At 52.6% G+C, this 13,367-nt stretch overlaps 1 protein-coding gene across 2 annotated transcripts in view; it reads left to right on the top strand.

Moving 5' to 3' along the window:
* TMEM104 (transmembrane protein 104) overlaps nt 1-13,367 on the top strand; it is a 39,903-nt gene that overhangs the window by 21,838 nt on the left and 4,698 nt on the right. For both annotated transcript variants that reach the window (XM_069872671.1, XM_069872670.1), the window contains exon 8: nt 2,970-3,063. In XM_069872671.1, coding sequence (XP_069728772.1) covers nt 2,970-3,063 — 94 coding nt within the window. The remainder of the gene's footprint in view (nt 1-2,969; nt 3,064-13,367) is intronic.

Here is a 13,367-nt window from a genome sequence, read left to right on the forward strand (position 1 = left end):
GCCCTGCCTTCCTCCTTCCAAGCAGCCCAGGGTGCGCTGTGACTCCAGGTCCTAAAGCAGTTGGCACAAACCTCTGCAAACAGAGCAGCCTCGTCTCCTTCCAGCGCCCAGCGCATCATTTGTATCGACCTGTGGATACCCAGCTCGGTTCGCTAATGGGCGTCAAGTGGAGAAGGTAATACATTTCCATGGCATTGGAATTCATCTCTCGCTTCGTTCCTTTGGACCAGCTCCAGGATCTTGTTAAGAACAGAAGATGCTGATCATCTTAAAGGATGGGAGAGGAACCCGACCGTGCAGGCACCATGACTTGTACCTCCTCCCCAAAGCCCACAGAGGAGGGGGAGAGTTGAGAGTTGCTCGACGGATTTAGTTGTTTAGGATGCCTTGAGCAGTGGAGAATAACTGCAGAAAGTGGAGTCCACCAGCCAGAAGAACTCCTACTTCCTTAGCAGATGTTGGGGAGAGGCCGAGGAGGAGACCCAAGTTCTTTGATGCTTTTCAGCCTCTGAGCCCCAAATCCACCTTCACCCAGCCCATTCCTCACTGCTTAAGACAAATCCAGCTTCCAGACCCAGCCGCTTTGGCACCCAGCGATCTTGTGCCGATCCTCACCGTGGTTTGAGATGCTGTTTCACCAGCTGGTTCTGGTGCATTCCAGCTTGCAGAAGATCCTATTCCTTAATCATCACCATCCTCCATCCATCTCTCTCTGTCTCAGCTCTTTCTGCTGCAGGAGTTTGAGGGGAGGCCGTGCTGAGCAGCGTGTGTGCTGGGAGGGGAGGCTGAAAGGTGTTGGTCACAGACTTAACAATGATTCCCAGTAAGGGCAATGGTGTCTGTTTGGTTCACGCTGGACCCTACGTCTCTCTCTCTCTACTCCAAGATTTCTTCAACCCTTCGGGGTTTGTGTGTTGGCCAAGGATGGAGCAGCAGCTGTGGAGGTCAGGGAAGGGGAATTGAGCGGGATTAGAAGAGAGGAATAAGATGGGGAAGAGGGAAAAAAAAAACAAACTTGTGACTGCTTGGTTTGCTTGTGTGTTAAAACTGAAAGTGTCTGAACTAGTAAGGCTGGTTGAGTTCTTAATCTCGCCAGTTATGCCTGTGGCATTATATTCTACGTGGTTTCAGTTTTTCCTCCAAGGATCCTCAATTGCTTCACAAATCTGAATTCTGCGTGTGCTTTCTGTTCCTTTTGAGGTTTTTTTGCAAGCAGAGAAAACAAGGCTTGGTGTAAATGATGGCCTCAGGTCAGAATATGTCTTGACCGAACGATGCGTGAAGCCAAGGGTTCTCTCCTCTGGCCCCCTTCTGGGTTTGCTTTGGTCGTCAGAGAATACTTGTGATGCGAGGCATTTCCAATTTGCCTTGCAGATGTTCTGAAACTGTCTCAAAAAAGGTGTCTTGGGGTTGTGTGGTCTTAAAATAGCTTGGGTTCTGTCCTGTCACTGGCTCAGCTGGGGTCGGCAGAGACCTGGAGGCTCACAGCCTGCCCTGCTGTGTCCCAGCTCTTCCTTCCCGGTGACACCTGCTTTCGGAACTGCTTTAAGAAGTCATGGAAAAGAGCAGTGTGTAAATATTAATGTTGAATATTGGTCTTTGGGATGCTCAGTGAACCTGTTCCATGTGTGCTGTGGCTTTCCTGGTACTGCTTGCTCGCAGCCTTTGGCCCTGTTGGTGTGACCCTACCCTGCTCCTTCCCGTGGGTCAGGGGCAGAGCCGTCTCCTCTAACACCTCCCTGTCACAAGCAGCTTCTCTGCATTCACGGTCAGACCCGGCCAAGGTCTCTTCTTTTCCTGCAGCAGAGCCTTTCCTTTTCCCTGTCTGGATGAGGTGGGGCTCGGTTGTGATGAGGGGTGGTAGTGTAGCACAGGACACCGCTCCTCCAGGCAGCGGCTGATGGCAAAGTTGCCTTGTGTGCCAGAGGAAACTCACACAGGAACCTGCATAGTCCTTGTTTCCAGCTTTGTTGGATGTGCTGTGCAACCCAGCTAATGGGAATGCAACAGACTGGGGCTGCATCTTCACTGGCAGTGCCTGGATTTCCACGCTGAAGGAAGCTCTTTCTCATGAGTGTCAGGAGGAGGTTGTGGAGAGGTGGGTGCTCGTCTCTGCTCCCAAGTGACAAGGGATGGGATGGGAGGAAATGGCCTCAAGTTGAGCCAAGGGAGGTTTAGATTGGAGATTAGGAACAATTTCTTTACCATAAGAGTGGTTAAGCCCAGGCAGTGGGAGAGTCTCCATCCCTGGAGGGGTTTAGGAAGCACTTTGGTTCAGATGTGGCACACTGGGACATGGTTTAGCAGGCACGGTGGGCTTGGGCTGACGCTTGAACTGGATGAGCTGAGAGGGCTTTTCCAGCCTCAGTGATTCTGTGAGTCTATGATTCTCTCTCTGATTCCCCACCTCATTTTGCACAGGTTTTCAGCTTCCAAGTCAACAGCTTTGCTGTTACGCTGTCACTTCCTGCTGTAAAGCAAGCAACTAAAAGTGTGCAGAAAACTGTTGCGGGCAGCCCTGGCTCCGTTGCTGTTGAGGCTGGGCCACCCTGAAGCTGCCCCATCAATGTTAATGCGAGCAGACTGGTCGTGGCTATTGCTCTCCAGACCTAAACTGAGCGTGTGCCTGGACAAAGAGGCCACCGTTTAATATTTAATGTTCCATAAAGCTGCACCGAGAGCTGCTGCTGCAATGTGTCAGTAAAGCGTGCTGGAGCAGCGATAGCGAGTGGCTGGGAGCCAAGAGGGTCCTGGGCTCTGCTGCTGCCTGAGGCTTGTTCTTTGATACCGAGCAGCTCGCTTGACCCTCTGTGTCTCAGCCAACTTAGCTGTAAAATTCAGCAGTGAGGAAAAGCTCCAGTGGTGGCTGGAGCTGGGCTTCCAAGGCAAGCTTTGCCGTACTAATAAATGAGTCTTACTAGCAGAGTTTCTGGGTTTTAACCTCATGTCTGTTTTTGTTGTCCTCCCAGGCAGCCTTCACTCTCCTCCTGGGTCCTTTCACCTTCTTCAATGTGCAGAAGACCAAGTATCTCCAAATCATGACATCCCTCATGAGGTGGATAGGTGAGTCTGGGTGAAGTCTGGGCTGGTGGTAGAATCCTGAATCACGCTCCCGGTACATCTTCTGGGTAACATACTCTTGTCTGGAAGCGAGTGCGTGTCCAAACACCCTCTTTGAGGAGGATTGTCCAGGCCTGATAAATCTTTGAGGAACAGGATTTTTGTCCTAGGATGAAATTTCTGATTAAAACGGAACAAATCGTTCTCAATCAGACGTGAACTGGTGGATGAGGTTTTAATCTGGTTTGTGTGAGAGGCAGAAAGGATTTGGAGGAGTCTTCTGCGTGGGTGCCAACTGTGATACCCACCCGTTGCTGCTCAGCAGCGCGTTTCTCATTCTCTCAGCATGTGTATGACAGACTTTGAACAGTCTTTGTTTTGATCTGAGAACAAAAGGCACCTCTGTCAGACTTCCCGACCTTCTTTTTGTTATCTGTTGCATTTTTTCCCCTGGATTTTGTCTTAGTGTAGGATGCGCTGTGTTGGAAACCCCCAAACCAACGTGTGTTGGCCTTGGGAAGCCCCGTTCTCATGAGTTCTTTCTAGAATCTTAGTACCAAGCACCTCTGGGCAGATAATTCCTTACGGGAAATGAGACATCACTACTATTTTTTGCAGTGCCTTTGTCATCCAGAGATTCAGCTACCTTGCGTCTGGCTTGTACGTGTATGTGCCCTTAACGGCTGGGTTGTGGAGGCTTCTGTTGAGGCTTGTCATGCTCTTGTAACCCAGACAGGTATCACTGATACCAGGGCTAGCAGAGAGGGTGTAACAGTGCAGCAGCGTTTCTGCAGGTTCACAGTCTCCTGGTTCATGGGTCCAGGCTGTTCAAGCGCAGAATATGCTCTGTTTATACCTCTCACTCACCTGGCATGGGAAGGAAAGCTGATTCTCAGACTGTTTCCCACGGCACACACACGCTTGACCTGACTCCAGCTGGGTATCGCCCCTTTGTGCGAGTCCAAAGGCCTGGGGTCCTGCGGAGAACAGAGACCCTCTGGTCTGGAGAACATTTCAGATGGGGTTAAGCAGCCGTCACCCAGGAAAATGAGGTTGGATTTTAAGCCCTTCAAGTCTCAGATGCCGAACAGCTTGAGTTAACGAATCCTGACCTTGGATGGTGTGAAAATCCCAAATGCCTGTTTTTTCCTTTTTGTTGTCTGAGCACATGAAAGGTTCGAAAGCCCCTGTGTTCTTCAGAAAAAGAGGTTATCTCATTAGCGGGAATTAGAGGAAGGTGGGGTTTTAAAATGAAAGCCTAATCTCTTCTCATCTAGCTGGCCCATCTCCACCCCCCTGCCTCCCCTGCCTGGTGAAGACATCAGTCAGACCTCATCCTGTCTCTGTGACAACCTGATGCTCGCCTGGTCTGCCATCGCTTTCCCTTCAGCCGGCTCTTTCCAGCATGAGGGTTGCTAAACCTCAGTGAAAAAGGCGGGACTGCTTCTCTTTTTCATCGTGTGATGGAGAGGGACAAAGGCAGAGCTTGGAGAAGTGCAGGGGGAAATTCATGCTTTAGCCTGATTGATTCCTGCGTCAGCACGAGGGGGAACAGCAGCCCTGGATAATGATATTTAATGGCCCTGACAGCACCTCCGTGGCTAGTTAGAGCAATGGATGCCGTATGTGTACAGTGAGGGATGGATTTATTAGGAAAGATGATTTATCAAGCATCCATGTGATGCAGGAATCAGAGAAAAGCTCCTGCTGCAGACTCTGGGATCAGGATGGATCCTGTATTGCTGAGATTTGTCAACTTGGCTTCTCCCGTGTCTTCGTGTCAACATTGTCCCCTCTTCTGAGAGAGCTGAGATCCTACAGAACCAGTCTTGGCTGGTGGTTTGTGGTCTCCTGAACCGTTCCTGCTGGATGCTGTCGTCTGTGCCTTTCCTTCATCTCCCTTTAGCTGGTTTTAGCCATGTGGTTCCCCTCCTGCAGAGTGCTCGGAGCTGCCAGCCTGCCTGCCAGCTGTGCTGGGGACAAGCCTCCCACCCGGACAGTGGCTGATCCTCTTCCCTGTGCCCGCTGGCTCGGTGCGGGTGGGGAGCTGACCCATGCTTTGCATCGCAATTAGAAAACGTGCTCTTGTTTGAGCTGGAGGCCAGTGCAGGCCCGGCAGGCCGCCTGTGGCAGCACCCGCCGCACACCCTTTCCAGTGTGGGGCAAAGCCCTGGGCGTGCGGAGCGGGGCGGCCGGCGCGAGGCTGCGCTGCCCCAGGAACTGGCAGTTCAGCTGACAGCACTGAGCGGATGCTTCTTGGCAGCAGGGAGAGCTCGCTGCGTGTGAAGGTCATTTCTCATGTTGTTTGTAACAGCGTCAGCCTTGCCTTTGAAAGTTGCTTTCCCTCTTTCTCCTGATCCAAGTGATAATCAAATGTCACCAGCCCCCTTTCCAGAGCCGCTGCTCATCACAAGCAGCACATCGGCTAATGAAGCCAAGAGCAGTCCCTTTCCACACCTCACAGACAAGGAAAATCTCACTCTGTCTCTGAAAAACAGGCTTAAACAGTGGGAACTGAAGTGGAAATAGAAAATGGGACAGTTCAAAGAGTGTGGAGAGGCAGCAGGGCTCAGCCCTTTGTCTGGCTGTGTTTTAAACCCCAGGGTAAGGACCTCGCCAGGACAGGCACCTCAGGAGTCTCTGAAAGGAGAAAGCCAAAGGAGAAGCTCCTAGTACCAGTGCTGCGCTGCTGGAGAGCCCGGACAGATGGGCTCTGGGCTCTGGGCCTGCTGAACAAGGAGAGCTCGGCTGGAAACACAGCTGGCAGGGTGAGGCGATTCCCTGTCAAGACTGATGAGAGCAGAGAGGGTGGATCTGCATCTGCAGGTGGGGCTGGTGGCAGGGAGAGGGCTCCCAGAGAACCTTCTGAAGAGTAGCAGCTCACATCCTTGGCTGCAAGGCTGGTTGGCACCTCGTGTGGTTGAGAATCAATGCTTAAATTGAGGGCAGCCATCAGAGCCTTACTGGTGCTCAGAGCTCTCTGTGCTCTGGGGTGGCTGACGGTTTGCCTGCACAAGCTTCTGTCCCTTTCCCAACTGGAACAGCTCTCAGCCTGCTTTTCAGCCTCTCCTCCGCATGCCCAGGCTGCCTCGGAAACCTGAGCCCCTGATGGGTGTTGCAGGGATCCTGTCGGCCGTGCTCCCCTGCAGAAAGGGCTGCTTGGGAAAGGTCATTTGGTTTAACTCCTGGTGATGGTGCATACGGTGAAGCCTGGATTTGAGTTCGGGCCAAAACCCTGTTGCCTCGCCCAGCCCTTGAGCGCTGCTGGCCCAGGCTGGGTGGCCGAGTGAGTGCATCAGGAGGAGAATGTGCCCCTGGGATGGGGAGAGTTCCTTCCCGCGCTGTGACTCCTTCCTTCCTTCCAGCTCCCTCCCACCGCAGCCTTGCAGGTGTGGAGCTGTTGTAGCTCAAGACCTTTACTGGTTTTGGAGCCTCTTTCCAGGTCTCTGGCAAGGTTCTTGGAACAGGGTGTCTCCTGCTAAGATGGAACCAACTGAGCCATCAATAACGTAGAGCTGGTTGTATTTTCAGTTCTGCTGTTTGGACTTCAGCCTCTTTTTTCCTGGAGGGTTTAAATCTGGTGGTGATGGATTGCTCCCTAAAGACACGTGAATATCTGGCTGGGGTTTTTTCCCCTCCTTTCTCTGATCCTGATGGAGTGGGTGGTGTTTGGAGGGCACGGCACCACCAAAGGGACTGAGCCAGGCAGGTCTGAAAGCAGTGGGGACACAGCTTGCTGGGGTCCAGCCCTACCTCGTTATTATTGGATAACAGTGGATAATAACTGTCTAGCAGCGTCATGGGCAAGGATATGGATTAGGAAAGATAACAGAAGGACAGGGCTTGGTGGAGCTCAGCAGCAAACATTGGACTATTGTGTATTAAGCAGTTAACCCGATTAATCGCAGCCTGTTGCAGCCCGAGATGCCCGGCTCTGTAGGTGAAGACGGTTGGTTTTAAAGATGTTGGTAGCGTGATTATCACTGTTGTTATCAAATAGTCCCTGGCAAATGTTCCCTGGCAGCTCCCAAGTGGGACGTTTGCTCTGTGTGCTGCTCTGGATGCTGTATTGCAGTTATTAGAAAGTATTGTATTTTAATAAAGAGACGTTTTATTGAGGAATAAACTCCTGTGTGCGGTTGCTGCAGGCTCAGTTCTCTCCCTGTAGCACAGTCAGATCACATCACCTCCACTCAAGTCCCTGCAGCCCCAGGACAGATTGTCCCCACCCCTTGCAGTTACAGGCCCAGAAATCAAGTCTCTCCCTTAGCTCTTTCCCCTGGCCAGTGAGGCAGAGGGGAAAGGGGTAGAAGAGCCAGTAAGTGTGTGTTACGCTCTATTTTTTCATAGCAGAGGTGCTCCAGCCCTTGGATCGTCTCCGTGGCCTCCTCTGGACTCATTCTAACAGTTCCATATCCTTCTTATGTTGGGATTCCAGAACTGGACACAGGACTCCAGGTGGGGTCTCATGAGAGAGGAGTAGAAGGACTCCTCTCCCCGATTCCCTCCTGAACCATCCTCTCATTCTTTCTGACAAGCTTCCTCAAGAAAGTTACTTCGTGTTCTTGTGTCCCTTTTGGAGCAGAGAAAGCAGCTGCCTGAGCCCAGGGTAAATAATTCAGGAAGAGAAGTGAATATATTTATGAAGAGTTAGTTAAAAGGCTGTGCTTCTGTCATGCCTGCTTCCAGACTTGGTGGCTGAGGAGCTCATTTCAGGGCTGGTTGTGGGGGGCAGTGGGGTGAGGCAGTGCCTGTGTGAGCAAAAGAGCCTCATTAGCTCGGGATGCAGATGGGGAGTGACATGAGCTGCTGGACCACGGAGATCCTGCCTGAGGAGCTGACGGTCCTGAAAAGAGCACTTTATCCAGGCAGCAAGAGACGAACCAATGGGTCTGAGGGCTGGAGAAGGGGAGCTGAGAACGTAAGGACCCAGGGAGCCCTGCACGAGGGTCTGGGCGATGGTGCTCACAGGTGGGTGTGTGGCACACAGCTGTCCTGCTCGCAGAAGAGTGAATTGTGACACAGAGAGAGAAGCAACTGTCAAAGCCAGTAGCCCAAGCCAGCAGCAGAGCCCAGAGCCATCGGTTGCAGAGGCTTTACGGTGCTTCTGCCAAAGGTGACCGGCGGGGAGAGGACAATAAACTACATGGGTAATTTTCCACCAGAAGCGAACAAGCCTTGCTGGCTGCTCTTTCCTTCCCATATGTTGAGGTAAAGCAGCCGTGATAAACACCAGAATGCAGAGCCGTTTTTCTCCCAGTGAGCCGTTCCGGGTGTGCAGGTGTCAGTGAGGACCGGGCTGAGAGGGGCAGCTCTGCGGGTTTCACGGGGTTGGTACCACAGCAGGGGAGGCTACTCGTAAATCGTGGTTATCGCATAGCAAACTCTACCCCAGATGATGAAGAAAAGCAGGGAAATGGTGCCTTTGCAGCAAAGAAGCCCTGCTGAACTGCTTCTGGCAGCCCAAAAAGTCCTGGTGGTGCTTTATGATAAAGTTGCCCTTTGTAAGCAGAGCGGGCTCTGCCTGGGCCTGGGCAGCAGCAGCGTCCGAGGTGGTTGCAGCAGGAGCCAGACCTGGCAGAGTGGGTGGGATGGCAGCCCAGGAGGCTCTTTCTTGCCTTCCTGGTAAGCTGCATCTCGCTTCTGTGTTGTTAACTGGCCCAATGGGTGGTTGTTGTTCACTGCTGTGCAGACCCTGCCTGCAGCTTTGGGGCAGGGAGGGTAGTGCTGTCCCTGCAGGTCCCTGCTCCCCGTTAGGGGAAGGAGCCATACTCTGCCCCACAACTTTTGCTCGTCCCTTTCTTCTGGGAAGCAATTCCCCTCCTCTTCTTCTGACATCTTTCCCCAGGGAATTGCTGTCTTTTATGAACATATCCATCTCGCTTCCCCTCAGTCTCTGCACTCATAAATCCTTCATCTTCCCAGAGACGGTGTTTTAGGCTCTGCCGTTGCCGAAGATGATCCTTAACTACTCCAGCTCCCACATCTAATGGAAAACACCTGGTTTCTGTGTCTCCTCTGTAATTTCTTACAGAAACCTCCTCTGAAGGTTGGAGACATCTATCAGTTGCTGCTCTGAAGCTTACAGGGAGCTGGAGGTGATGAGCAAGGGACGGGGTGTAGCTTCTGCAGGAAAAAGGGGCAACTGAGTTTTGAGTTTAAGAATCCCTGTCTCAATTTCAGATGCTTTGTTCTGCCAGCATGGTGAACTCAGCCATGCTTTATGTTTCAAATGCCACAGCGTCCGTAATGCAGTTCCAGAGTTGCAAGGGGCTCTTAAACTTGCTCAAAACACTGCTAGAAGGCAGCTGGCTCTGAGGGGAGGCACCAGCGTCCTGCGGAGACATCAGTGGTGAAGTAGGCAACACGAGTGTTGGGTAGGGATGCAAAAGACACGACTGTGTTGACGTGATGTGGTGCTGTTCAGTATGTACAGAGCAAATGGTCTTGCATTTACACTCTCTCTCCTGAAAGAGCTGCCTAACGTTAAACTAAATGAGATCTCTTCCTCTCTTTAGGAGTTGTCTGCTGTGTTTTGGCTTGATGGAGGATCAAGATTAAGGTGGGGAGAGGCTTCCTCCTTCCAGAAGGAATGGGCTCGGGAAGCTCATGAAAACACCCTCCTCTTGGAATCCATCAGGCCGTTTAGTGCAGGAGAAGGGAATCGAGTGGCATGCGCTGTGAAAGGGTGATTCATTATCATTATTTCCTGGCGTATTGATTCTCTGCTTCGACAAGGAAGCTCTGTCACGCCGTCGGCCGGCGGTGACGGATGGCCCTGCCAGCACCGCGCCGGGCGCCTGCTCAGACAAATGGCTGTGGCGGGGGAGCCGCCCGGCGTGGGCCGCTCCGCTGCCTCCGGGATCCCGCGAGGGGCTGGCGGCAGCGCGTGATGCCAGGGAGGAACGGGAGTGGGGACGGGCTGGAGAGGATGCAGCTCGAGCTGTGGTGAGTGGGTGTGCAAGATCGCTCTTCCTCTGTCTTTAGCTTTTGGATGTGAGAAAAAGGGGAGGTTGAGATGAGATCTTAGGGAGAAATGTTTTGCTGTGAGGGTGGAGAGGCCCTGGCCCAGGCTGCCCAGAGCAGGGGTGGCTGCCCCATCCCTGGAGGGGTTCAAGGCCAGGTTATATGGGATTTTGAGCCCTCTGATCCAGTGGGAGGTGTCCCTGCCCACAGCAGGGGTGGGACTGGATGGGCTTTGAGGTCCCTTCCAACCCAACCCATTCCATGGTTCTACGACTCGTAACATGTAGTGTAACTTTTGTTCTGTTTGTATTTTTCTCTAATAACATTTTTTACTTTTACTCATCCTGGTTTGATGCTGTCTACCCCTATGCCAGTAAAACCATCCTTGTTTGAACTGGGACCAGTGCTTTGATGGTCCTGAACCTGGGGGCGAACATCTCCCTGACCCTCCTTCCTGGGATCACAGAGACATTATCCAACATCACAGTCCTGCAGAGGTCATTTCTGAACTTGCTTTCCCCCTGCCAAGCCACATCTTTCAGAATTCCATGACAGCACAGCTCTCCCCTCTCTCTTTCCCACCATGGCTCAATTCAGCATCTCCTCCATTATTTTCTGCATGAGAAGCAGACATGGGGCACCACGTGGAACATCTCGGGAGCACAGCGTCTCACCAGGGATGCAAGGGAGGGTGAAGCAGAAACTCATTCCAAGCACGAGGAGTTCTTCCAGAAACCTGCCACGATGGGGAAAAGAAAAACGGGTTTCAGCCTTGGATGACTTTTGTTCTGCAATGGTTTTTCTGCAGAGATGAAGTTCCTGTACAAACCGACATTTTTCATTTACAGAAGTGTTTGCTCTGACTCTGCAAAACAATCCTTAAACTCAAAACAGCTAAATTATCTCCATTGCTGCTCTGCAGCTCTGTTATGCGTCTATCAAAGCCCACAAAAATGTGTTTTTCAATATCTCCAGACTCCCATATTTTCCCAAAGTGCTCTTATTTGGTTGTGTGCTCATCCATATTCATCCCTCTTCCACCTTCAAGCACCATAGCGGAGCTGCCCTGGCTCTGAATCAAGGGCTGAGTCGAGCAGGGCAGGGGGTGGGAGCTGTCTGCAAGGTCTCTTTGTCCGAGAAGAGCCAGAATTTGCTCCTCATGGAGCCAGAGGAGGCACCAGGGAAGGGATTCATCAGGACTTTCTCCTTAAGGCGGAGCCCCTTTTCTTTCCCCTCCCAGCTTCACTTACATCCCCCAGTACAAAGGGTGTTCACTCCTCTGGAGAAGAGGATGGGAAGAGTAGAAGTGTCCTCAGCCTGGTCGTCTGTGAGGCCTCTAAGGTGGTGGGGGTGTGTTCAGAGTGGGTCTGGCACTGTTGACAACAAAAACACCTTCATTTCTTTTTAAGCACTTGTACAACAAGGTTTAAAACAAAGTTTTGATGTAACCTACCGACAATCCATGATAGCATCACTGTCCACCTTGCTTTGTGGCTCTGGGTACTGTTGGTCGTGGTATTTGAAGGTCTCCCATCCCTGAAGCACGGTGCTTATGCCCTCTGTCTTGCCTGTATGGGAGCAGATTGAGGCTTTTTTATTATGAACCCATGTCTGACCGCACCAGAGTCCTTGTGGTGAAGGAATAGCGTGGTGTGCCTTCGACCTGGGGCTCTGGGTGGAGGACGATGCGAGTAGGAGCTCTGTGTGTTCCTGCAGGTCCCTGAGCTGCCTCTTGTCTGCTCAAACTGCCTGTCAGTCAGCGTCTGTCATCTCCGTTTCATCCTAATCAATCATCCGGCATAAAGAGCTTTCAGAGCTTTATTTCTGGGCTCGCCTTCTCGCAGGGACAGCCAGATAAATCTGCGATGCAAATGTTTCAGCTCTCTGCTTCCAGGAGGGAGAGAAAGCACAGCCGCTGGGACAGGGCTGCTGGTGGGGCTGGGGTTGTGCTGGGGAGGTTTCCAGTTCGCCCAGCACCCCTCTCTCCAGGCTCCGGCATCGGCAGAGCAGCAGCACTGGGGCAGGAGGAGCACAGCTCGCTGTGCTGGGAACAGAACCGGTGTAGATGTTAGCATGGATCGTCACTGCCTGTGACTTCAATACGTTTAATTTCTGCAAGCAGTATTTAAGGAAAAACTAAAGTTATGAATTTGAGCTGGTATAGCCAAGGAATTTTATCCATCATTTAGGGAATCTACAGGAGTTCTGTTCCCGCAGTGCTCCCTGCCAGAGAAACCTGTGTTGGGGCCGAGGAGAGCTGAAGAGATGCTCTGAGCCTGCCAGCCTAGATGTTCCCCTGAACTGCTGCAGAAAAGGGAGTCTTGGAGTCGATGGCGAGTAAGTGAGAGGTGGAAATAGTCCCCTCTGAGCAAAGCAGGTGGAGATTTACTGTCTGTGTGCAGGGGAAGAGATGCCAGGCTGCTGCAGTTCCATCCAGTCCAGGTACAGGAGCAGCTCAGGACCAACTGCCTCTCCTGCGCGAGAAGGAGAGGAACGGTGTCCGTGTATTTCCAGAGCTGCCTAACTCGGTTTGTCGAGTTGCTCAGAGCGCCTTCTCTTCTCTGTAGCCTGGGCAGCTCTGGGGAGCGCAGCCAATGTCACATCACCTGGAAAACAGCTCTTCCCGGCTATCTCGCTGTAGCAGACACGGCTGGCGAGCGTCTCCCCTCCGGAGAGCAGACGGGGAGGCACAACAGCCCTGCTGGGGTCCGCAGCGCCCCTCGCTTGCTGCCTTGAGTGAAGATGAGGGGAATTGTCCACCCTCAAAGTTGTTGCTTTCCACAGCCCTCCCCGACTGCTCTGGGGAAGCAAATGAAGCCCAGCGGTCCCGCGGTGGCCTGGCCCTCGTCATGCCGTGAGGGAATGGCTCTGCCGTCATCCGTCCAGTGTTCGTGGGGAGCTGCGGGGCTCGCCCTGTCACCGGGAAGCAGTTGGAAGCGAGAGGTTTCCTGAGGCTGCTCGAGATGAAAGGCAGGGGCTTGGTAGGGACTCAGCACGGAGCTGGTGTTTGCCACAGGAGGAAGAGGAGGATTGCTGCGAGAGGAGACGCTGGGTTTCAGGGAGTGCACAGGAGACAATGCTCGGTTCAGGTTAATCTGGCCTTGCTGGGGACAGCAGAGGCGGCGTTCGCTGGCTGGTCTGTAATTGCTCTCGTCCTGTCCCTGGCAGGGTGTCCCAGCTCCAGCCCCTGTGCTGGGCTCGCAGCGAGCCCCTGTCCCCGTCCCCCAGCGCCAGTGGCTGCAGGGCTGTAATTCCTCCCTGTCTGTATTTATGATGTTCAGAGTTGTCAGTAGCTGTAGGCTCAGCACTTTGTTGATTTTTTCATTACCTGATAATTCACG

This window comes from Phaenicophaeus curvirostris, chromosome 19 (assembly GCF_032191515.1).
Source record: "Phaenicophaeus curvirostris isolate KB17595 chromosome 19, BPBGC_Pcur_1.0, whole genome shotgun sequence".
Classification (NCBI taxonomy): Eukaryota; Metazoa; Chordata; class Aves; order Cuculiformes; family Cuculidae; genus Phaenicophaeus; species Phaenicophaeus curvirostris.